General features: G+C 45.7%; 2 protein-coding genes across 2 annotated transcripts in view; one reads left to right on the top strand and one right to left on the bottom strand.

Annotated features, from left to right (window-relative positions):
* immp2l (inner mitochondrial membrane peptidase subunit 2) overlaps positions 1-26422 on the bottom strand; it is a 208388-nt gene that overhangs the window by 43534 nt on the left and 138432 nt on the right. The window lies entirely within an intron of this gene.
* Positions 20340-22442, top strand: LOC146629735 (leucine-rich repeat neuronal protein 3-like). The gene has a single exon (XM_085358835.1). It carries the CDS (start codon positions 20340-20342, stop codon positions 22440-22442), a length of 2103 nt encoding a protein of 700 aa, XP_085214961.1.

Genomic DNA, 26422 nt, shown 5'->3' on the forward strand with positions numbered 1-26422 from the left:
GGATGGATGGATGGATGGATGGATGGATGGATGGATGGATGGATGGGAGGATGGGATCAGTACTCAGAATGAGAAGCCCGGTTGTTATTCTGAGCAGAGCTTTCTCAGAGTCAGATCGTGGCTGCACTGAATGAATACTTCTGAGTGAATCATGTATGGAGCTCTAAAACATTTTGTAGAAAGTAGATGATAAAAATAGGACTAGGAAACTAGTCTGTCTGATTCAAAGTGATCACACCACCAGAAGATCAATACATCAACCACTGACCACTGAGAGAGAAACAGCTTCTTTTACAGATAAAAATTTACTAAATAAAAAGACCCAGTTTAACAGCAGGAGTAGCCAGAAATACAGTTAGGTCTCTGAACCACTTCTTTGAGGGGAAACAAGAGCAAATGTGGAGGTAAATAGGTGACGACATGCAGAGCGTGGTCAGAGCATGGCTCGCAGCGGCAGGTTAACGTCCACACGCCTGTGCAGAGCGTGGTCACACATCGCTCTGTGGTTATAGGCCAGTCTACTGCATAGTTTACTTTATACATCAAACTACTGCTGCTGCTACAGCTTCCCCTCACAGAGGCGGTGCCGTCATCCAGTCCGATCTTTTGTGATGGTCATCACGACTTTGCAAGTAACCTCTGCCTGACCCCCCCAACAAAAGAAGTGGCAGTGTTGAAAAGCAGGAAACATTAATCTCATGTTCATGTTCCATCTCCAGCTCCGATTGAACGTGAACTGTGGGGGCAACAGAGTTCATCCAGAGGTGGGCTGACACCGATGACACAGGTTATTTTATCTTATGTTGAAACAATATTCCCAGATCCTTGCTTTAAAAATAAAATTTTATTTTATTTTTGAACCAATATGAAGAACTCTAACCTCCTGTTGCTAAGTAAAAATGTCTATTTCCTGACGGCATGGCGACTGGTTGCTGGATAAACCAGTTGCTGCATAGAAAACCTCGTTGTGCTGGCTTTGGTTTCTAGCAGATTGCCGTGGTTACCAGTACTTTGCATTGAAGACTTGTCTGAACACAAATTACTTGCCAAGTAGATGTGAAGCCAAAGAGTGCGATGCAAACTGGGAATGGAATAAAAGTTGTGCCTTTCTGCTGAAACCAGCTCACTAAAAGCACAGCTTTTACTCTTTGCAACCAATCTCACGTAGCAAAAGCAAGAAACTTTCTGCAACCACTCACCAACTAGTTTTGCCCTGGTAACTGGTGGTTACTATGGCATCACTGACTGGTCTTTAGGCCTGCATGGCTGGTGATTAGCAATTGATTTCACAGCAACTGCCAGCAACCACCCAGCAACTGGTCTGGGAACGCTCATTTTCCCCAAAGACTGGTGGTCTCAGGTGGTTACCAACTGGTAGCCAACCAGTTTCTTAACCAAGCTTAACCAAGCTTAACCAAGCGTGTTGATGGTCAACAAGTCCTGCACAGCCTCAGCTAAGACACAGACAGTAGTTCACAGACAGTGCTGATAAACACCAGGCAGAGCTCAGTGACTGTACAGCAGCACAGAGATACAGCGGTGACCCCTGACCCCGCTGAACATTTATGGCGACTCGTGAAAACACAGAAAGCCGAACACTCCTGAGAAGATAAGCAGCTCTCTGAATCACTGCGAGACCCTGCTGGGATAAGTCGGGTTATCAGGCTTGAATAATCTCTGCTGTTTTTTCTCTTTTGTCTCTTTTATGTGATGAAGCTCTGACAGGAATCGATCTCTGATTCACTGCCTTACTCAACCAGCTGCAACACTACAAACCAAACTACCCAAACTCAGCTGTTACTCTGGCTCGTTACAGCTGTAGAGACGAATCAGATCACACTGGATTCAAACACGCTGCACATTTCAGCTTTCCTTTAATCCACAGCATCTAACGTGGAAGAATGAGTAATTCTTTATCTGATCATCAAAAAACAACAAACTAAAAGCTAAATTTTTTTTATTAATCGCTCATCATGGAGCTGACATCAAACAGGAAATCGAGCCACAGATGCTGAAGTTTGCTGTTCGGACCACCGACTCATCAGGACACACCGCTGCCCATTTATGTTCCACCAACAGTCCCAAAGCAGTGAGGCGGGGCAAACCCTCAGGACAGCAGCGCTGAATGAACACGATTATTGTAATGTATGAAAGATCTCTTTCCTCTGATTTAAGTCTTATTAACAGCGTCTCCTGGATTGTGTGTTTATCTTCAGCTAAACTGAGGCAGTGAACATGTGGCGGTGATGAACAGCGTGCAGGCAGCAGTTCACCGCACTTTCATTTTACCTTAGAGGACAAAGGCGCCTCCCACTAACCTGTTCACACACAGACTGTAACTAAAGATGGACACAGCCACTGTGATGTCACATGTTGGTTACAGAAGCACGAGCTTGAAGCCCAAACGTCATCTTTGTGTTTTGAAGCGAGCGGTGGATCTGACAAAACCAAAACTTCGTCTTTTTTTAGCTCTAATATTGAAAATAATAAAATAATCATGTTGTATTCAGTAACTGAGACCATAAACTCATGAGCTGTGTTAACTGAGGTCAGAGATCAAAACAGCAGTAGGCTCATTTTCCTCTACACTTCTATACAACATGCCGTCCTCCTGAAACACACGAGTCGCCCCCTGCTGGTCACTAGAAAGCCTGTCTGTTTAAGACACTTTCATTAGCTTCACCTTGCAGACCCAGAAGCTGTGTCCATGTCCTTTTTAGAGGTCCAGTCTCTATTTGCACGCAGACGTGAATGAATGTTACAGACTGTATTTATTTTTCAAGAAAAGTCCCCCACAAGCATCTGAGAAATGGAGTTTCCAAAAAATGATAAATCTCATACAAAGTCTTAGAGCAAACGTTTGTAGCTGAACCTGCTGATTCATAACATGTTTTTATGTTTAAAGTTTGGAGAGATCATTTAATTTGAAAGTGTTCTTACACCAACTATGTGGCAAAAAAATAGTACAATCAATGAATGAACTGGATATTCTTGGTGTTATTCAATAACAGCAAAGGATGGAAATCAAAATAAAACTCATTTTAAAAAATGCAATTCTGCAACAGTACCAAATATAGAGCATGTAAAGACCTCTCTGCCCAAAGCGGTCACAGCAGATGGCCCCGCCCCTCCCTGAGCCTGGTTCTGCCGGAGGTTTCTTCCTGTTAAAAGGGAGTTTTTCCTTCCCACTGTCGCCAAAGTGCTTGCTCATAGGGGGTCATATGATTGTTGGGTTTTTCTCTGTATGTATTATTGGAGGGTCGACCTTACAATATAAAGCACCTTGTGGCGACTGTTGTTGTGATTTGGCGCTGTGCAAATAACACTGAATTGAATTAAATAACTGTTTGTTGGAAATGAGCCGTGCAGGTGAAAAGTTTTGCATGATCGATTTAAACGGGTAGTCGGACCACCATGTGGCACCGATGCCAAGTCTCTAGTAGTTTATGAGTTACGTCATTTGCATCTAAGCATTTAGTAACCTTCGTGTCCTTTGGACACGGAAGAGGGAAAGGTTTACTATAAAGATGACCACTTATTAACTTTTTGCACAGCTGTGATCCTCAACCCTTTAAGGTGGAGCCAAACGGTGCAGGTGAAATGCACACTGCAGCATGACTGACAAACTGGATCTCCTCAACATTTCCAGGCCACATTTAAAGAATCTTGTGAAACACGAGTCCTCGAACCAAATCGCTTTCCCCACATCTCTGCAGTCGTTTGTCTGGAGCTGCCGAACTTTCAGATGTGGATTGGTTGCGACTGTGAGGGATGTCTGGGCATTTCCGCTCCACCTGTGATGGATGGACAGGTTGTATTCAATAAGAGTTGAAATGTTTAATGAGGCCATAAGATCATCAGGCCCCAGATCGACTGAGCTGAGGTTCAACTTTTATGCAGTCAGACTTCTTTGTGCAATCGGAGGAGCCGCCCCCTGCTGGTCATAAGAAAGAATGCAGGTGTAAAGCACTTCCAGAGAAGCTAAACTCTTCAGACTTGGTGCAATGCCCATCTTTTATATACAGTCTGTGAATTACCCTCGCCTGTGCCTGTTGGACCTTTGTGACTTGCACTATGACCCCTCCCAGGCAGGCTGACGGTGCTTCACCTTCCTCCTCCTTCATGCCTGTTCTTCCACCTGTTCCTCCTCTGGTCTCTACTTTTCATCATCTTCCATCTTTTTCTCCTCCTCACCAGCTCACCCTGTCGTCCATCCTTCTCTTCCACAGATTCTGTCTCTAATTCCTCCTACCCACCCACTCCACCCCAAACCCCCTTTCCATCACCACCTCCTCTCCGTTGCCGTGGGGATACAGGGGATCATGACTGACAGGCAGCTTGCTAAACCAATCAGATTCATCCACAGCTTCAAAGGCGAACACTCATTGGCAGTTCCCAGGGGAGCTGGAGTGTGTGTGTGTGTGTGTGTGTGTGTGTGTGTGTGTGTGTGCACATTCATGGAGTGTGTGTGTAATAGAGTGATGGATGATCTTCTCTCCAACAGCAGAGGAGAGGAAGGATCACTCATTCTCAGTGTCTCTCTGTTGCTCTCTCTCTATTTAATTCCTGATCTCTCTCTCTCTCTCTCTCTCTCTCTGTATGAGTGTCTCTCGCTCGCCCCCCCTCCCTCCTCTCTCCACATCTCTGTCGCTGTGGAGAGCCAAAGAGAGAAGACGTTTGTTCTTGGAGATGCTCGAGGAAAACAAGAAAATAGCTGCTTCTGCTGGATGTTAAAATGCAGCACTGCATGCCTTAAATAAAACACACACACACACACACTGACACACACACACTCCGCGGCGCTGCAACCATGCCAGGAATACCTGCCGTCCATCTGCTGTTGCGCGGTGCACGGGATGTGATGGATGCAGCTCCTACTTTCTGTTGGTGAGTGTTTGATTGCTGTGTGTGGTTTTTCGGGAATGTGTCCGTGTACTCGTGTGATTGTGTGTTTGTGTGTGTGCGTTGTCAGGACTGCGGTAGTCCTTGAGCGCTGTGGCGACTCAGCCTGCGGTTCTGACAGCTGAGGGGAGTAGGAAAACAGGGCTGGGGGATTTTTTTCTCTCTCGTTCCGGAGGGGTGCGAGGACGCCTCGTCACTTTAGTCGCTATTCGCGTTTTGTCACTTTGGTGTCTTGCAGTGGAGCGTGAGGGGACACGGTGTTGTCAGTGTCACTCCACAGGTTCATCCCTGAAGTCAGAGAAAGGCAGAGTGTGCAACAAGCCTGGATAAAGGGAAGGGCGGGTGCGGGGGAGCTTTGTGTCTTTTCAAAGTGACGAGAAGCAGGAAAGACTCGTGATAACACGCGAAAGCTACAACCGTCCCCTCAGGAAACCGAGCCGCCGGGACACTTCCCAATGAGGCGAAAGCGTCCCGGGCTTCGTCGGCTCTCGTCAGAGCCGCCGTGGACTGGCGGCCGATGCCAGCGTGCGGTGTGGCGACGTGAGTCAGGAGAGAAAGAGGGGTCACAGGATTGGCTGTGGGGTGATCTCCACCACCGCCTGCCTAATTTGCCAGAACCTCAGCCCCTCTCTGCCTCCCTCCTTCCTCCGTCCTCACTCCCGCTGTATTTAAGCCTCCTTCATAATAAGCAGCAGTGCACGGAGGCGTCTTTAAGTGCTCAGACTGAAATCAGCACTTCTCCCCCCTGCCCGGCTAAACAGGGGTCAAGTACGCCGAAGCTCAGTTTCCTCACGTCAACATGCAGCAGCGTCAGGCTCGGAGCGTCGGCCGTGGACACTTTAAAGACGCAGCCCTCTCCGGAGCTCCAAGACTGATACGTCAACGTTCATCCTCAATTTTCATGGCGTGATTTCTCAGAGGGTTCGCAGCACATTTGGACTGATTAGACTGCATGAGCAAAATAGCCTATTATTTTGATTTAATTGACAATAACAGTGCTAAGTCACTTTGGAATAATCCTCCTAATTAAATAATGACAGCAGGTCTTTTAAACCGGAGACTCCGTCCCTGTGTGAGGAGGAGGAGGACAAACACAAGCACGTTTGGACCCATTTATCACAATCACATGTTTTAAGGGAGCCACGCAGCTCAGAGTTAATTATTCTGTGGGGACTTATTGCACTCTTATCATTACGGGAATCCCCAGCTTCACAGCACAAACTACATGTTGTCTTCTCTCTTTTCCTGATGGGATAAAGTCCCATCCTCTCATTCTCTGAAAGCACCGACAGTTAATCTGGATTTTAGGCATTAACATTCAGTTTGTCCATCAAACATGCAAATTGATCACAGACTCATTAGGAATCATAATTATTACTTTAAATACGCTTAAGTCTAACCAGTAACAAAAGGATAATTACGAAGTGCTGAACTCTATATCCATGTGTTTAAACGACATCTCACAGAAACAATAAAAAACCTTCCAGTAAACCGGGTCACAATAATGATAAACATCATCTAAGCTTTCACGTATCCAGAGCTGCAGCTTAAACCGAGCTCCATCTAGTGGACGGCGCGCACGTACTTAAAATGCGTATTTAAGACTTCACGTGTGGGAATGAACAGCATGAAACCGTTACACAGCAACTCAGTTTCCTGCAGGTTGAACGACCCATGCAACTCCAGTTGAGCGGTTACACAGCGCACATACGAACACTCATTATCTACATTTGCACCACTTTGCCGATTGGCTTGCTGGAAATGTGCTGTTCTTTGGCTCCAGCTCCGCAGGACCGTGTTCATTCAGAAAAAAGAACAAAAAGAAGTAAAATTTAAAAGGTGCCAAAAACTGCAGTTCTTCTAACGGCCACCAGAGGCTAAAGCAGTGAATCACATTACTGCACGAGAACGTCACTGTTCTATTATTAGTGTTTTATTCAAATCAATAAATAAAGAGAAAGTCCCACACGGACGTCCAGGAGACGTTCAAGAAGAAGTTTAGATGTTTTGTAGATAACGGGGCTACATTTGGTCAAAGCTCGCTGGGGGGCGTGGCTTCTTTGGCTTACAGGTGTACAGCTGCTAGCTGCTAGGGTTCACCTCGGCTAGCTCCTGAACTGGACGCCTTGACCGCATTTGTGCTGTTGGAGCCTTTTAATGACATCATGTGACCAATAATGTGGCTACTATGAGGTTATGATCAAATGATACCAAATATGGTCACCTCGAGCTCTAAAACGCCAACATGGCCGCGGCTAAAACTGCGACAGTGAGACGTCTAAAACCCGTGGGGGACATCCCGGTTCTCAGGTCTCTGGTGATTGTCAAAGTGGAGTCTGCTGCCCACTAGAGCTCCCTCATGTTACTACATGTGTTTGGGGTCGATAAATCAAATATTTTCTGCTGTTTCATAATATAATTAATATTTATAAAAACATATGTAGGCTCAAAAAAAGTCACAACTAATACAATAAAGCCCCCGAACTGAAATTAAAGCTTCCTGCTGGTGTCAAAAGGAAAGCTGTTAACGAGAAAATCAACATAAATCACAGAGAAGAAAACACTTCATCTTAGTTTGGTGTGTTAATCAGAGCTGTGATTAAAGGTCTGAGTGGGCCACGGCCGCTCGGCGTAATTCTACACTCAGCTGCTTCTTTTGTTTTTGGCAGAATTAAATTCAGCTGGAAGAAAAAGTTGAAAGTTAAGCTGCTGCTTGTTTTCTTCTATGCATTTCTTTGCATTTCAACGTGTCTGGCAGATATTAGCATCTTTCTCAGGTGTAGGAGAGTAGCGTTTGCTGCAGCTCTGCCTGAAACTTTGTATGAGATTCATCATTTTTTGGAAACTCCATTTCTCAGATCGATGCTTGAGGGGGACTTTTCCCGAAAACAAATGCAGTCTGTAACAAATGGTGATAGAAACTCATTTGTCACATGAATCACGATGTATTCTTGGCCCTCTCTCATTGTGGCCGTGTTCATAAATGGATTTGGGCCTCTTATACTATCTATACTAAACCACTTGTGCAGTACGCAGCGCCGCCAGGAAAATCAACATGTCTGCATCGGTTAATACATCAGGATATTGCTGCGGAATAAAACTTGCCCAACACAAATCAGCGCTAATCATGTTTGCTTGATTCTTCTCCCCATGCTGGAAATCGGGCTCATTGTTTGGAGGTTGTTTCAAAAATGAAGCGCTGAGCTGAACAGAAACGGAGACACTGTGGTGCTGAGAGCGAACAATAAAGCGAAGTTTCCTCGTACGCGTTCACGCCGAGAGACAAAACACAACGAGGGGGAGATGTTTCTGAGAGACGTAATCTCCTCTGCCGAGCCTCCCGTCGACGACGAGATGCCAAAAAATTACTTTAGAGTCGTTTTGTCTTTACTGGTGATATTCCAGAATTCTCCTCAGGGAAACAAAGCAGCATCACTGTGGCTTCCCGGCCCATCGTTGTCAAAGACTCACTCCAGCATCAAACGTGAAGTAAGCTGCTGCTGAAGCTGGAGCCCGTTCACATCTGCTGATTCTGCGCTTCAAAGTCGAGGCCAGAGCAGGCGAGGAGGTCAGGGCGGTGGACGGGGTGTAATCAGCACTCAGAGCATCTCAGGTAGATGAAGATGACCCGCGACCTTCAGCTACCTGACACGTTAAAGCATGCACACATCATTTCCTGGCTTCATTATTACTTCATAGCTCACTAATGACCAAGATGAGCACATATGCTGTTACAGAATGAGTATTTCTGCACATGTAGACACACCAGTCTTTATGCATCAGCTGGGGAAGTTTCATGGTGATGTTAGTTGATGGATTTTCACCACTAACATGTGTTTTGCAATAAAAATGTCTGTAATTTACAACCATAACGTTAGAGGCCACAAATCTCCACTTCAGCACCGCTGACACCCACCAAACTTTTCACTTTTATTCCGGGCTCGAGGGAATCATAAATCACACAGATCTGCGGAGCGTTTCACTCCTGAAACACGGGAAAATTGCCCGACGTCTTCTTGAGAACATTTTCTGATTTATTAAATAATAAAAAGGATCAGCGTGTAAAATGTTTGACGGAAACGTGTCACCATAACCGAAACTAATTTTTCCCACGTGGGGAGGTGAACGATAAGGTCCACGTGATTTCCTCCTGTCGGCATTCTGGAGGTTTAAACGTTTGTTCCTACATCGCTCCGAGCCTGACTCAGACAGACGCATGGAGGAAATGGACTTCATGGATTTCATGAAATGATCAAAATACCCAGAAGCCCCTCTGTAAAAACCTTTGACCCCAAATCAAAAGGAATTTCGAACCCGGCTTTATCCATCGTTCAGATTTCTGAGCTGGAAAAGTTCAACGTGTCACATAAATGGAGAAAACCATAGTTTCCAGTTTTATTCCTGGTTGTGTTCTGGAGGTTTGGACTGAGAGGTTTGCTCATCTATCATTCATCTAGCACCGCCTGATTTATTGACTGATTTTATTCCTAAAATACTGAAAAAATGATATGAATCCAAACAATTCCAGTGGGAAAGATTATTCCCACGTGAAGACAGTCACCAGTATTCCCGGGACTGGACGTCCCAGCAAATGTACCCCAAACCCAGGAGCGTGCACAAGCCTCGGTCAGCGTGGCAGAGGTTAAAGTTCACGGCAGGGCGATTAGAACAGGTTCTGCTGTGACAGCGTTTGCGAGTAGAATCAACAGTTTCACGCCGCTCGCCAACATTCTGCTTTAGTATTTGCTCGATCTTCCCGGGCATCCGCAGCCCACGGCCCTGCCCACCATCCGCCAGCATCGAGCCACACATGAAACAGTGTGAAATGTAGTGCAGCACCATCAGCTTTGTATCTAGCGACCTGTCAGAGTCGATATAAGAACCCATCTGCTGCTGCCTCCTCCGCACTGAACACACAGGAGATGGTTAGCTTTACACATGTACCGTCGTCAGCTGACAAACAGAGGTCAGGCTGTTAACCCGCCTGTGTTTACGTGCTCCACATGCATGTGACTGTGAGGGTAATTAACAGCAAGACTGGCTGCTGATTAAAGAGAGAAGTGCGACTCGTGGGAGTGGAGGCTAAGTGTGAATTCTAATGTTGGTGATGCTAACAAGGAGCGTGTGCAGAAGGAGGGGGAGCGGATAAATGGGCGGACGAGCCTCGCTTGGGATGGGTTTAATCGTAAATCAATGGCAAACGGAGGGAGGAGAGAAAGAAGGGAGGGAACGGGGGATTTAATGCGGGAATTCGGATCTTATCTGGATGTTTTGGCGACGTCGTCTTCCCCGTCTCGTGCCAATAACACCCACAGAAATCAATTAAAGTAAAAAGAGGAAATACAGGAAACCGGTACACACTGTTCTGCTCGTGTCTCGCTGTCTGCTGCTAACCCGAGCTGCTGATAATGAGTCGGGTCGATCGGAGCGAAGCTGCAGGCTGATCGAAAACGAGTCTTCTGATCCAAACGACGAAGTTTCATTCAGTTTTCAGTCTTTTACAGAATCCTCTTACAGGACCGATCAAGTTTTCAGGATAGCAGAGAGTGCTACTGCACATTTCCTACGACAAAAAGGTTTTATGCAACTAAGAATTTCCAGAATTTCTGTACAGATTTGAGGACTTTTATAAATCTTTAGAAGAGAAAAACAAGTGTGGGAGTATTAATACCGCTGCAGCCGGAGCTAAAGGACAGTGCACTAACATGTCTGTAAAAACACAGTCCAAGGATTCAACTGAAGGAATTTTCAGTGTGAATTTATTTCACCGTATTTTTTAACTGGGCAACAAATGTTACCATTTCTGTTTATGGAAATGACAAAAAGCATAATTAAAATGGATCATGTAGTGACATTTAGTTTTGTTTCTCTAATCGAGTCGCTCTTGTTCCCACGTAAGAAACTAAACTTTGGGAATCATATTGCTGTGCAGCAGGTGGCGTTTGGACTCCGGAGATGGGGAGTGAACTCCAAACTCAGCTTTACTTCCGGGAAAAAAAAAAAAAACACACGGGGAGACAATTAACCCAATCAGTCAGAGCGAGAAGTTAAAGTAGAGACAAAACACAGGAAGCAGCCGCTGTGAGGATAAACCAAATAAACTCAGAAACATGACAATAATTAACAGAAAGGCTCTAAATGATCCCCAAAGTCCAGAACTCTGACAGTCTGCTGCTTTTTGAGGTCGTTTCTCTGTCACTGTTAGGACCATCCTTAATTTGATATAAATCAATGTGAATTGCACAGGATTACCGCAGCGCTGACTCATGTCAGGTAAAGAAAAAAAGATGAAGCGACGCCGCTGTATGTGTCACATTACCCTAATAACGGTCTCGGGTTTGAATGACTGTCCCGTGCATGAAGGCAACAGAATACAGGCATTCAGACTTTGTTTTAAGACATCCACGAAGCTCAAGAGACTAAATGTGTGCAGAAGTACACACTCCAGCTTTTTATGCAGTTGTTTTAAGGATTTCAGAGCTTCTCTTGCTAAAGTTTTTATTTTTATTGCATTAGTAGAGCACCTTTATTGGCTCCACCATTGGTCACTCGCTGCTGGATGGAGTTTCCTTCTTTCTTTCTTTCTTTCTTTCTTTCTTTCTTTCTTTCTTTCTTTCTTTCTTTCTTTCTTCAAAGCACAGATCACAAAGCAGGGGCTGATGTCATGACGTCCTTCCAGTAACTTTTCTGTCCTAGATGCTGGAAATTCATAAATTTGCACCGGACTGTCCTGTATCGCTGGAGTTGTGACAATACCTTCCTCTTCAGGACTTTTGATGAGGACATTATTATTATCTTTGTATATAAAAGATGGCTCTCACACGCTTTCAGGCCTTAATGGCAGCATTTGCCTCTCTGTGGCTGTAAACAGGATTATTTCTGCTGGACATCAGAGTTTATGGGGACTGTCACTGTTGGAGCCTCTAGTGGACATTAGAGGTACTGCATTTTCTGGCACTTAAGGGCTTCTTTTTTTGCTTGCTGTTTGTTAGATTTGAGAAAAGATGATGGTTTTAGGTTAAAAACATGTTGATAATACCAGCAAACCCTATCAGAGTGTATAAGGTAGTACTGGAGACAAGCAAGCCAAGAGCAGTGCTGCTACTGTTAGCATTATTTTCATCTGGCTGATTAACAGCACTTAAAATGTCTCAAGGAACAAGACAATAATAATATACAATGCCTTAAAAAACAACGTTGGTCTAATGAATCCTAACCACATAGAACAGCTCCACACCTCCCAGCTACACCAGTTAATCCATCACTTAACAGATGGGCCCGAATATGACCGGCCACTTCCTGTCAACACCATTTAATGTCTGAAATTGCTGAACCAGAGGAGACCAAACAGAGATTTCTTTGCAGAGGGAAGATCAAGAAAAACAGAGCTATCCCAGAACAAACAGCACAGATGGAAGATCCAACACAGCAACCTGAGTCTGTGTGCGCCCGTGTATACAGTGTGTGCTGCTTTTATATACGTCCAGATTGCAGCCGGCCTCACCATCACATAGAGACGTAACTACGCAGTAGGATCAGCAGCTTTTTAAATAGACGTTCTATTATTAACGATCTTAAGGTTTATTAGAACAGGAGCCGCTCGGCAGAAAGCACAGGAAAAAACATCGCTTTTACTACACGAAGCACGGAGTGTTTTATTTCCCAGAAACAAAATCCGTCTTCAAAGGTGAACTCGGGTGCCACGAGAAACAGCTTTTCCTGCTGTAATCATTCGTCACGTGTCTCTGGACAGCTCGCCTCTCAAAGATGCTTTTATTGAAAGTCGAGTCCTTTCTTTGAGTGATTCACAGTGCAAAAAGAGTAGGGTGAGGAAAGGACGATTAGCCAATCACCTGCCTGGGATGACAATGGGGTGGCTCTCAGGCGAGGTGAGTGCTGTGACGGTGGAGACATGGATGCACTTTTCCAGCATGTTCAGGTGCTACCTCTTTAGCTCTGAGGATTTGAAACCCCTGGTTTTGTTTTCGGGTACAAATCGTCTAAAGGAGGAAAATGCCAACAGCATAGTCATGGTCATGGTGTGCATTGGCAGAACGTTCCAGAGACCTCGGCTGGAAACAGTCCTGGAGGTTCTCCTTGGTTAGCATTTCCACATCGTTTCTGCTGCTGTGATCAAATCTACCACAACCGACTATGGACTAAGCAGAAGTCCTGAAAGATCCATAAAGACTCATCCAGGATCAACTGTCCTCAAAACTGATGAGTGTTTCCCTCCCTGAAATTCTCGCTGCACTCTGTACATCTTGAAGTTTCTCGGGAAACTTTACGAACTTGTCGTCTTTAGTTTTTTGCCTCTAAATGCAGCAGGTTCATCCCCGGCTCGTTGGCTTTGGTGTCAGGCAGTGAAAGGAGGGGTGACGGCTTGAACCCCAGAGAGCTCCCTGAGTGTGTTTGTGAGTCGTCCTTTAGTCTTAGTCCTAGACATCGAGCTAACATGTCAGGTCTCATACAACTGTTCATCAAATGTGCAGAATCTCCGCAGGCGTAAATTTCTCCACTCTAACGCAACAAAAAATGAGAAGGCTCCACCTTCTGTCCCTTTGCAGCGTTGCAGTCATTGTATCTCTAAATCAAACTCATCGTATTTGGCCCAGAAATGCTGGAATACTGCTGGTGAGTCTGGAGGTGTGGAAGACCAGAGGCGCCCACCAGAGGGCAGTGGCTCAAACAGTTGGTGGGCAGGGTGTGAGGGGTCACCTGTCATGGCCCTGGTTTACCTGAGACAGGAGGATGTGGTGATGGCCTCCAGGGGGGCACAGCCAGTGTTTTGGGTGGTGTTAATGACCCTCTGTGCAGCCTTCCTGCTCTCAGTCGTGGCCCCTGAGTACAAACATCAGGCAGGAGGAGAGCACGCTCTCCACCGAGGAGCTGTAGAAGGCCAGCAGCAGGTCCTGGTCCAGGTTACTCTTCCTCAGGAGACGGAGGAAGTGCAGCAGCTGCTGGGCCTTCGTTACCGGGGTGATGGTGTTGTGACATCAGCACTTGTTACTTTGTCTGATTTGAAAAATGGCTGACTCGACGAGGACCGGGTCTGCGACCACGCGCACTGAGCCGCCGTCTCCAAAGCCACATTGGTGCATGGAGACGGCGTTAAAGTGGCAACGAGACGCAGTCTGCTATCAATTTATGAAGTGGGTATAACATGAAATCTGTTTGTGATAATACGACGATTAACTGTGATAAATCAGCAGAAATCATAAATCTGTCACCGTCTGCTTACACCGAGGTCTGCTGCATGAGATGTCCTTGAAAGGAAAAAGCAGATGAGCTTATTTCACGGGGTTTTCTTACACTGCAGTAGTTTTCTCCCTCCCACGGGGAGGTCAGAGGTCAGCAAACACAGAGCCGGTGGGTGTTCAGCATTTTGCTTAAAGGCATTTGTGTTAGCCCAGGGTCTCAAGGACAGACGCCTGCAGAGTGGAGACAAAGCAGCTGACTGAAAACACAGCAGCTAATAAAGATGAGAGAGAATCTGACGGTGATTATCTGTCTGCAGGGAGGAGAGTTATTTATGTGCAATCTATAGAAAAGAAAGGCCGGGTGCATCGGTGCCGTGAATAAAAGTGTTAATTAGAAACTTGAAAGCAAACAGTTTATTCTGCAAACACAGACTCATTTATATGATTGTGCACCTCGTGTTTTGGACACTTTCACAGCAACATTTATTCGAAGAACGAGTCAGCGCTTGTTTATTTGTCCTATTTATTCTCACTGCTCGCTCCACTCTGTTCACATTTGTCATGTTTATGTTCAGATGTCCACGCTTCACGTTCTCATCAGCGAGGCGGCCATCGTGACCGTGCAAAAGTAACGGCTCCCTAAACCTAAAAACTGGATGTGCCGCTGTTGGCAGCAACATCTGCAATCAGGCGTTTGTGAAAACCGATGCTGTGACGCAGCTGCAGCTCCATGCATCGTTCACATGTCTGTTTCACTGTGAGGAAGTGTCTGCAGATCCTGAGCAGTAAGAATTTACTGTTGCAGCAGTAACAGAAATTTAATATCCCAAAATATCTGCATGGCAACAACAGCATAGCCTGTTAGCTAACATTAGATGATGACGAGCTCCTTTTCTGTCTGTTTCAGGCCAAGTCCAAAAACGCAGCCTTGTCTGTGCATGCGGTCCACACGTACACGCCGTTAAAGTTTACATGAGATGAATTTCAACAAAGGCGGATAGAGGCTATCTGCAGGTTTTACACACTTCCATGTAGACACGCAGTTACTGTCGCTCCACTTAGAAAGACTGATTCTACGCGCCATCTTTGTTTACTCTTTCCCTCCCAGGCTCCTAGGCTTCTGATTGGCCAATTTCTACACGGTTAGAATCATATCGCCACCTGTTGCTTTGGCATGTTCTTCTTATTTTTGGACTTTCCTAGAGTAGCTTTGCACGAGTTACATTTCCAAAAATGTATTTTTCATCTTGTACTGGGCTTTGATGCGGTTCATCCACCACCTTAAATACTTTTTCAGACGTTTGATTTTCTGCCGTTTGTTGGTTGGTTTACGCTACACAGAGGAAAAAGAGTGGCTGGAGGCTGCAACACAACCGTGTGCAATGAACCCCTTTAAAGTAGACATTATGGCTTTAATGCTTCAGCGACTGGGTCCAGGAACACAGGAACAGGTGGTAAGCTGCTATCTTCTGACTGATTGCAACATTTAAGCTAAACTGTCAGCAATCGGTGGCAGACTGTTTGGAGACAGGTTGCCTCTCAGCAGGCAACCTTGTGCATTCGTGTTGCCAGGAAGTTGCACGTCAACCTCTGGGTGAGCAGTTTGTCACCATCACCACTACGATCAGGTTCCACCAGCAGAAACAAATTCAGTGTAATCAGTGGGCTGTCAGTTTGTTTTTTGCTTTCACATCTATCTCCAAAGATGTAATTAAGACATTTCCAGGAGCAGCAGCTCAGAGGAGGGTGTTAGCAGCGAGCTGCGGATAGCCGTGTGTATCAGCGAGTCGTGAATAAAACATGGGGAACTGGGACCACTTTATGAAACGTCTGCCACATTAGGACGGAGGAGCCCTAAGAGCTGTGGCCCCTGGCTTCTCCCCCCGCTGTATAAGAAATGCATAAATATTTCACATTCGAGCTGCTTTAATCCATTCGCCAAATGTCAATACTCAGCACTTAAAAAAAGTGGCCAGGCCTGCAGTCCCACCGGGTTAAACAGAGCAGCTCCCACGTCTGTATGCAGGTCGTATAATGCATTACTAAATACTTTTATCAACAGTGGGAGGGTCTTTCTCCCTAAGTGCTGCCCTGGCAAAGAGTGAGCCGGAATAGGTCCTGCAGCCGGATCGCGCCGTGCGCTCAGCAGCAATCGTAATGGGGAGAGTACAATCTCTAATTTCTGAGGTCGTGACATTTCTGTGCAGCGGGCAGTGATCCTGCACGTCAGCTAAACATGTTGGAGAAACTGCGAAAGGCCCGTCGCAGCAGAAAACTCCTCTTTAATGAAAGATTCAACCCGGGACGAGAAACATTAGTCGTGCCATTAACTGTGTAGAGCTACAGGTGACTGAATTTATCAATACAGCAGTTACACTCGTCCACAAAAAGATTCTTTATTCCAGAATTCAAAGGAAGAATTTCCTTTATTTACCAAAGACGTCGAATATTAAAAACAAGTATCTCACAAAGGTTTGGTGAACCTCTGAGTTTATATGCACGTATGATTAGTGACAACAATATCAAACTATTATGAAACTGACCTAAATAACAATCGTGTCCCCGCACATGGTTTCTCTTTCCAGTATAAATCCACCTCCCAGTTATTTCTGCACTGGCAGCACTTGGTAGGGTGGTTCAGACCAAGGTTACTGTGGTTAACAAATGATTTGGGGAATTTGGAAAACTAAAATAAAACAGAAATGCAGAGGAAATATTGTTAATTTAGTAGCAGTCTTAGCTCATGAGACAGATGGTTTTATTGAGACTGTGAGTCACTAAAAGTTTGATTCATTTCCCTAAATTTACCTGGTGGAAATTACAAATAAAATCAGCATCAAAATGCAGATTTTAGTGATGTTTTCATTTATTAATATACCAAAACTACGCAAACCTGCCCTGTGTGAGAAAGTCAGGGCTCTGAAAACACTGAAAAACTTATTTTTATTTGCTCTGGGCATTTTTGTCTGATATGATAAGTGCGACAACTATGCAAAAAAGAAAGTAGGAAGGGGTCAAATACTTTGTACAGCATTTATACTGTATATGTACTGTGTATGTATATGTACTGTGTATGTATATGTACTGTGTATGTATATGTACTGTGTATGTACAGTGATCCAGTGGTGATGGTGAAGCTTCAGACTGTTATAAACACTCAGGTTCAATCACTCTGTACTGGGCGTCTCTACGATTATCACCGTGTGCCAAAACTAAACTGAACTGAACACAAACACCAGCTGTGGAGAAAAAATAGATTTGAAAGAATAAAACTGTGAAATTCTACTGTGAGCTTAAACAAATCAAAGTGAAGCAAACAAACAATATCCTGTTTTAGTCTTTGTCCATACTTTAAATCTGAAAACTGAAAACGTCTCTGGAGGCTCTGCTTCAGATGGTTACTGAGACAACCAATCAAGCTGGCTTCAAAGGGGGCGGGGCTGAAACAATAAACCCACAGATCAAGAAGGATTACTTTAAACAGCGATTGGTGCAAGTGTGTAAGTGAGCAGGCCTTCACACTTTAACAGCAGTGAAATTAGTGACGCCTTAAACACGTGACTGCATAAAGAGTGGACAGTGAATCTCCATCACTTCCTCTTTCAATAAAAACTAAAACAATCACGGCGTTTAAACTGTCACATGATGAAAAGCGGCACCACTCTGATCTCCATTTGATGTAACTGTGTTTGTGCAGGAAGGGGAAATGAAAGAAGCCCCTGCGGGCTTTTAGAGTTAAGTAATAAGAGGGAAATGAGTGTGCGAGCACTGCCGAGGTAAACAGGAGAAATTAAATCAGCGTACGGCGGCGTCTCCCGAGAGCGCGCTCTCCAGCCGAAAGAGAAAACATCCACTATTAAACCGTCCGTTTAACATTCCTACCACGCTTGCTTCATTAGCAGAGAGCTCGGTTCTGTCGTTACCTAAATACTATACACGACGCTGTTGTTTCCGTTTTACATAATCCTGTAAGGTTAGATACAGCACAGCAGCTCGCTGTCTGGGCGATGGACGCCCGCGAGCGCTTTAATGAGCGGAGACGAGCGAGGAATGATCGCAGTTTGAAGTGAGCCTCGTAAGGCAGACGGTCCAAATATAAGTGTCCAATACAGCCTAATTACACGTTGAATGAACGTGCTTGATCGGCACATTCATTCGTTCCAACGTTGTCAGCTCAGCCGAGCGAGCTGCTGCACACAGACGGATGCAGGCAGAGAAGCTCCACCCTGATGGCTGCACGGGAACACTTCCCTGCTTCATCTGTCAGTAACATTCAGGATTATTAAAGTCATGATTTGAATTTTCAGATTAGTTTTCATTCATGTTTGACAACATAAACAGTCACTCTGCACCAGTGCCTTCTCCTGCTGAACTGAAGTGGGAGCTTTGAGTTTAAGTTAACTTTTGTTTTCATACAAAGTAACTTCGATACGATTATGTCAGCGTTTGGCCCCGACGCCTCTACGTCACCGGCTCCCAGTGCAGGCCCCGTGTGGGCTGTGAAGGTACTGCAAGTGGTCGTTTATGACTTTAAAAAATAACATTACCGTAAAATATGTACCTATTTATTTGACCTGCTTTACATCTGGTCTTTTGGTTGCCTCCCACTAGGCTTTGCAATTTTGGAAAACATTCAATCCTCAAGACACTATATAGTGAAATGTGGTGAGAAAATCCCAACAATCAATCCAAGCCAGCGACCCCCAGTGAACAAGCACTTTGGCGACAGTGGAACAGAAAAACTCTCTTTTAACAGGATGAAACCTCGGGCAGCACCAGGCTCAGGGAGGGGCGGGGCGATCTGACAGGATGTAGATGGAAACTTTTTGACCACGTCTCTGTTTTTGCAGCTTTTTGGATTTGGGAATTTAAACAAACAATAATAAAAAACAAACAAACAATAGTTTTAATAAAAACGGGTGTATGTTAACATCAGCCCCAGACATGCAGATGTAACAGAATTTAGTGTTTAGTTTAGAAACTTGATTTTTAGGAGACATCAAAGCCATCGTGCAGAACAGTACTTAAGGTTTCTAAAAGAGCACACGATAAAGAAACGAGGAACGAGAATAAGTGACAGAGCAACGTTCAGTTCTGCAAACCTGAACGCACAGAGCGCCACAAACAAGCTAATATATGCATGAAGTGCCATAGCTCGTCCTCATCAGCAGCCGGCTGCTCGAGCTCACGCTGACAGCTTCATCTACTGTTGTACACTCGACTGTGGCTTCTGCACTCAAGGTCACAAATTAATCAAAGCATCAATACGTGCAGTCGACATAGGCAAAGCTCGCTGCAGACCTGTCACCTGTACCGACAACGTTGATTCAGCGTCTCATGAATTAGGCAGAAAGCGGCGCAGGCAAGCTTGCACGACAGATAGTTGTGGTGGGTCTACAACACCTCGAGGTTGTGCGCATCAGCTGCGGCTGCTGTGTTTTTGTGTGTGGGTGATTTGATAAGTGTGCGCAGCTGCATTGTTCACAGCAGAGGAGCGGTTCAGGGGGCGGCGAGAATCTGTTAATTACAACACAGGGGAAAGAAGCGAGGACTTGTTTTGCCTCTTGAATTAACATTTTTAAGCATCATCTCAGAGCTCCATGTTTGACAGAAAATTAAAAACTTCATCCTGTCTGCCTTTCACCCTTCAGCTGTGGAAATGTGCTCATTCAAACTTATCCAAAAATATACATAATAACAGCGGTCGGGTCACCTCACTGAAAGTTGGGGTTTGTCTAATAGCCACCCACGTTACTGCATCTTAACAGAGAAACTGTGATGTAACTCTGAAGTAGTAATCCCAGGCAATGTTTCTCAACATTCCCCAACAGCAGCGTCTTATATCGGTCTCTCTTTCTCTCCCGTCTCCCCAGATGGAAACTGCCACCAGTGACAGCGACGGAGGATAATAATGATGGAAGGCAGAGTGATTCGTCCCCAGCCAGAGCCTCAGCACTCCTCCACCGCCCTTCTGCTTCTCAGCGCCGCTCCCTGAAGGACGCGTCGACCTTGACACATCACAGCGTGCGAGACAACCTGACACACACCGAGCTGAAAGGTTGCCTCTCATTGCCAAGAGTGGGAAGACAACGGGGCCAAAGCTTCGGGGACCAGGCGTCAGCAGAAATCCGCTTTGTCTTGCTGGAGTAACAAATGAGCTTTTATTTGTGAAGTTAACACCGCTAACAGCTGACTCCATAAGGGCCAATTACTGGCTGAAGGGAATACGGGGCCAAGATGAAGGAGGCAGCAGTTGTGGCTTGTTTGCTGGCTGAGCTGTGTCTCGCTGCTTTTGTTCTGGCCTCCGAGGGGGCCGCTCGTTGCCCCGCGTTGTGTCGATGCGAGATACGACCCTGGTTCTCTCCCAGCTCTATTTACGCCGAGGCTACCACCGTGGACTGTAATGACTTGGGCCTGTCGGCGCTACCGCAGGGACTCCCCTCAGAAACACAGGTGCTGCTACTGCAGACGAACAACATTGTTAATGTGGAGAAAAGTTTGGATTACTTGGCCAACATCACTGAAATTGACTTGTCCCAGAATAACATTTCCTCGGTGAGCGATGTTCGTCTGGGGTCTCTCCCCCAGCTGCTGTCACTCCACATGGAGGAGAACTGGGTTCAGGAGCTTTCTGACAGCTGCCTCGCTTCCCTCCCAAACCTCCAGGAGTTCTACATCAACCACAACCTGATTTTCTCCATTAGCTCCCGGGCTTTTCAGGGCCTGGGCAGGCTGCTGAGGCTCCATCTCAATTCCAATCGACTGACAAGCATCAACAGCGAGTGGTTCAGGCCTCTCCCCAATCTGGAGATATTGATGCTGGGAGAAAATCCCATCCTTCACCTGTCAGACATGAACTTTAAGCCCTTGGCAAACCTCCGAAGCCTTGTGCTCGCCAGGATGAATTTGACTGAAATTCCTGATGACACTCTGGTCGGGCTCGACAATTTGGAGAGCATCTCATTTTTTGACAACCTGCTTAATCGAGTACCCCGAGCAGCTCTGACAAGAGTTCAGAACCTGAAGTTTCTGGATTTGAATAAGAATCCGATTGAGAGAATCCAGAGAGGTGATTTTATGGACATGCTGCACCTCAAAGAGCTCGGCATCAACAGCATGCCTCAGCTGGTCTCCATCGACAGTTTCGCCTTGAACAACCTGCCAGAACTGACAAAAATCGAGGCCACAAACAATCCCAGGCTGTCCTACATCCACCCTCGGGCCTTCCACAAGCTCCCCAGACTGGAGACTCTGATGCTCAACAGCAACTCCCTGAGCGGCCTTCATCGCAGTACCGTGGAGTCACTGCCCAACCTGCGAGAGGTGAGCCTGCACAGCAACCCGATCCGCTGTGACTGTGTCATCCGCTGGGTCAACACGAACAGAACCACCGTTCGCTTCATGGAGCCCGACTCGCTGTTCTGCGTGGAACCTCCAGAGTACCAAGGGCAGCACGTCCGAAAGGTGCACTTCAGGGAGATGACGGAGATCTGCCTTCCCCTGATCTCACCCGGGAGCCTCCCAGATCGAGTTGAGATCAGCAAAGAGAGCTCAGTGTCACTGCATTGTCGGGCGTTTGGAGAACCAGAGCCCGAGATCTACTGGGTGACACCGTCGGGTGTCAGGGTCATACCTGGCAGCATTTCCAATAAGTACTACATGCACCCAGAGGGAACCTTCGACATCTACGATGCCACGGAGCAGGAGGCTGGCTCTTACACCTGCGTCGCCCACAATCTCGTCGGGGCAGACCTAAAGTCTGTGCTCGTTTCAGTGAACGGATACACTGCCCTGCCTTCGAAACAACTTTTACATGTATATATCATGTCTGTCCAGTCCTATTCTGTCATTGTGTCGTGGGAAAGCACAGGCTCTTTGCTTTCACAACTAAACTGGTCCATTTTAGCAGAGGGCCGCCGCCTCTCGATGCCATTTACAGCCAGGCTTCCTGCTGATGTCAAAGAGTATCACATCAAGCAGCTGCAGCCGTCCACTCGCTACCAGGTTTGTGTTGAGGTGGTGTCAGCGCAGCCTGGATACAGCAGGGACTGCGTCAATGTGACCACAAAGGAGACGGCAGTCCCGAGGGAGACGACCCACAAATGGGACGTTGTGGCGATGGCTGCTTGTGCTGCGTGTTTTATCGTGGTCGCTGTGGCTTGCTCTGTCGTCTACACGTCCCTGCACAGCCAGGTGTTTTACAGGAAATTAATGGCCGACCAAGCCGAAGCGCTGCTGATTGCCAGCACTCGTTCCTCGTCTTCTTCTTTCCTTGAGTTTGGTGCGTCTGGGATCAAGGTGACGGCAACTGTAATAGACTTAACGGATGACTCTGTGTAAGACGCGTCCTTGTATGTAACAGCGCTCTGGGATTAAGCGAGGATGCAGAGTGAGGGACACTGGACAGTTTACGAACCCTCCTTCCACGAGCGGACTTCAGCAGCGGATAAATCATACTCCTGCGTAACTGGCTAAAAACTATTTTCTATCTGAAATCGTGTCATTATAGCTTAATCAGGCAGATATCGCGACTATAATCCACACGGCTACTGGTCATTCATGCAGTGCAGCCAGACTAAAGCACAGCACAGGAACTCTTCTCGTCTTAAATACCTTGTCGAAGCAGCTTTGACGTCTGCAGAAAGCATTTTCTTTGCCGTGTTACATTAAGCAAAGATAGTTTATAATGGCAGAGAGAAACTTGTTAGCCTAGTGTACAATAAACCTGATTATAATGTAAACAATTTTATGAAGAAATACATTTTTCATTAAACCTGTGTAGTGTCATAACGCCAATCTTTCTCTTGAAATTTAGACCAAAAAAAACAAAGCATGTGTGCGCTGGCACGAAATAATTCAAACACCACTTTGTGTGGATGACGTTTGTGTAGTTTGTGTGTGAGGTCTGCAGGAGACAAACACAATTACAGGGATCGCCCTTCAAGGCAGACACTTTAACGCTGTTAGGGAAATGCAATGCAATCTCAACAGCACGACAAGAGAGATGGTTTGTTTGTGCGTAAGCATGTGTGTGTGCACCTTAATGACTGTGTGTGTAAAGTGCGAGGGCATTGGCAAACCCACTGACTTTGAATTGCATTATATTCTCTTTCATTAAAAATCCAATATGGATTCCCAGAACAAACCTCGGCGCGGTGATGAATCGGCGTCATGCACAAACTGATAGGAGGCATTTATCAGCGGGACTCAGTCATAGATCAACCGAGTTTCAGCGCCTTGGACAGGGCTTTTAGAGCGCGCCCATTTGTCACCGCCACAGGAGCTAAAATATGACCCATTAGAGGCAGGTAGTGAGTAGGTCAGCAAGAACGTGGCGCCCATGCCGGCCCGTTCCCGGCACGACCCTGGAGAGATACCGCCGCCGTCGCAGGAACAGCTCAGCAACTATCGGGCTCGTTTGTAAAGTGCTCAACGCTGACTGCAGAGGAGGGGCGAGATTAGGCACCCTGCATAAAGTAGTTTCAGTCCTAAACAGGACGAAGGGGAGGACAGGCAGTGCTCTTTAAACTAGAGATGGCACGATACCACTTTTTTATGTCCGATACCGATACCGATATCATAAATTTGGATATCTGCCGATACCGATATGAATCCGATATAGTGTTTTTTAATCAACAAAACTGTTTTTTAAATATCTTGCTGCATTTTGTATAAGTTCATACTCAAGTTTAAAACAACAACTACACTAAAGCTATTCTGTTATACCTGTATGCAAAAAAAAAATTTCATAGTTCAGCAATACTGATCAATCTAATAAACTCAAACCTGCACCATCCTCCCTATTCTGGTATTTTAAAGAGTACTTAGCATAAATATTAAGCAACCTAACTAATAGGGTTCCAACTCCCAGCAACAACAAAAATAAATAAATAAAAAATAGGGAACCACCCCTCACGCTCCACCTCATGATGCTTAATCGACGTAATCAACCTTAATTTGATGCAGTGTGAAAAAAAATGCACAGAAATCAATTATTTTTCAAGAAATATTAAATAGATTCAACATCTTTCTTCAACAAAATTGCAGACTGCACAGATGGTACCTTCCCAAAGGAAAAAGTACTATAGCTTACTAGGGTATATTAGACTTAATAGTTACTATATACAGTAATGGACTTCTATACATTTTACATCAGATTAAAACTTTGGGTGTCAGATAATTATTTATTAAAAGCTCGACATTTTAAATGAGAATAAGAAAGAAAAGTATGTCTTTGTGCCCCCTTTTCCCTGTTAATGCCCTATCGGCCCCCCTGGCTAAACTTTGCTAGATCCGCCCCTGCACAGTTACAGCCGTCAGCTGCGTAGAAAAAGATCCTCGAGTAGAAAGTAATATTAAATAAATTCTAACAACAGCTGATCAAGCTTAAACGTGCTGCTGTTGTTCAGCCGCTGGTTTCCTCTTTCTGGTGCAAAGTGGGCCAAAAGCAAACTAGAGACACGGACTCACGACAGAAAAGCTGATCAGCTGATCGTTAAGCAGTTTCATGATTGAAGTAGCAGCAAGAAGAGGCAGTCGCTCCATATATCGTTTGTTAAGCTTAACGCAGGAATGCTTTACAAACATTCAGAGATGGACTTACACACTTGCTTTACTTCTCTCGGGATAACTTTGTCGGAGATGAAATGCCAGGTTGCTAGTGAAGCTCCAAATGCTATCCAGACCACCGACAGGTCCCGCATGCCACAGCCGCTCTATCACGTGATGCATACTGCTCCAACGTGCTAACGTTCTGAGGTGAGTTACGGCGTGTTGCAAGTTTTGTGAGGTGCTTTCGTGATATTTAATGGATCGGATTACATTTTTTATTTTTCTCCGATATCCGATCCAGTAATTTAGGTCAGTATCGGACCGATACCGATACGTAATATCGGATTGGTCCATCTCTACTTTAAACCAGATCTGGGTTTGCACAACAAGTTTAATTTCATGCACACCTGCACAGTTACTCTTTGCGCTGTTCGATGACACTTTTGGTTGCAATAAGCACCCTTTACTACGGTTTGCCTCTGAGGCATTCTCACAAAGTCCACGCGGTGCACCTGCCTCTGGCTCAGCTCCAGCACTCTTCAGAGTGAGCCAAGTTTCTTTCAGAAGTGATGTTTGGGTTTGTAAGTGTTTCCTCAGCGTGCTCGGAAACATGTCAGCACGAAGCATCTTCTTCAGCCTCGCACTGAAGGCCGTTAACAGACAACAGTTTCTGCAGGTTCTTCTCCAACTCGTGGGTCGTGCTGGTGGTTAGTTATGCTTTTCTCCTCCCACTCACACATTATGTCCCTCTCACTACCAGTTACAGCCTTTCATGTGTCACGCTGTAATAATTCCCACCATCTGGCAACTGTCTGCATACAGAACTGGCTTCCTTTTGAGCAAGGTACTGATACTAAATTAAAAATGGATCCACTACTTCCTGCATGCACAGATGAATTCTGCAGCACACCTGGAACCTGCGCACCATTTGGGAAGCACTGCATTATAGCCGCATGCTTCAGCGCAGTATGGGGAAAGGTATTCTGGGTATTTAAAAGAGCAGCTGCAGGAGAAAGGAAGGATTTTTAAAAAGGAGCTGACAGGTCATTTAGAAGCTTTTCGTTTCCTCCCTCACCTGCTGGGTTCAGCTGTGGTTCACTCCTCACTGAGAGGAGCAATATGTCAACATATAATCCTCACAACCAAACCAAATAAAAAAAGGAAGCGTCTCGGTGTTTTTAAACTCTGTCAGAGATAAAAAAGAAATGCCAATACACGCTAAGAAAACGAAAAAGCTCCAAGTGAGTAATAGCTCACTGCTGAGGGTGTGTGCACAATATGTTGTGGCAGATCCAGAGGGAACATCTTGGAACAAGAATAGCTTCGCACACAGCACCCAGCCCAACTGGCAGGTTAAATTAAATCCTCACGTCCCAGTGACACTGAAACCAGGACTCCACACAAACCAGTAGAACGGCAGAAAACCACACTAGCACTGGGAATGCTTTAGCTGACTCTAACATCAATGGACCCGACTTGAGCAGTTTCGTGGTACTTTTCCGTTGATGGGATTTTTGCAGAAATGTCGGCTAACTGGTCACCTTATTGGTGGAAAAGCTGTACTGAAGCCGTTTCAGCAACGCTACTAAACTGAAACTTGATTCAGACCAGTAGAAAAAATGTCACGTGGCCAGCAGAATCTAAACGTTTGGCCAATGAGGAGCAGCCACATGCTCAGTACATGTCACTGCAATCAAATTATTCATTTATCCTCTTTGGAAAGTTGCTCTGAAGTGCGGTAACATTCAAGGATGTCAGGGCATCACAGA

Source organism: Diplotaxodon limnothrissa, linkage group LG7, assembly GCF_057381915.1.
Source record: "Diplotaxodon limnothrissa isolate DT_005_m linkage group LG7, D_limnothrissa_male_GT1.1, whole genome shotgun sequence".
NCBI lineage: Eukaryota > Metazoa > Chordata > Actinopteri > Cichliformes > Cichlidae > Diplotaxodon > Diplotaxodon limnothrissa.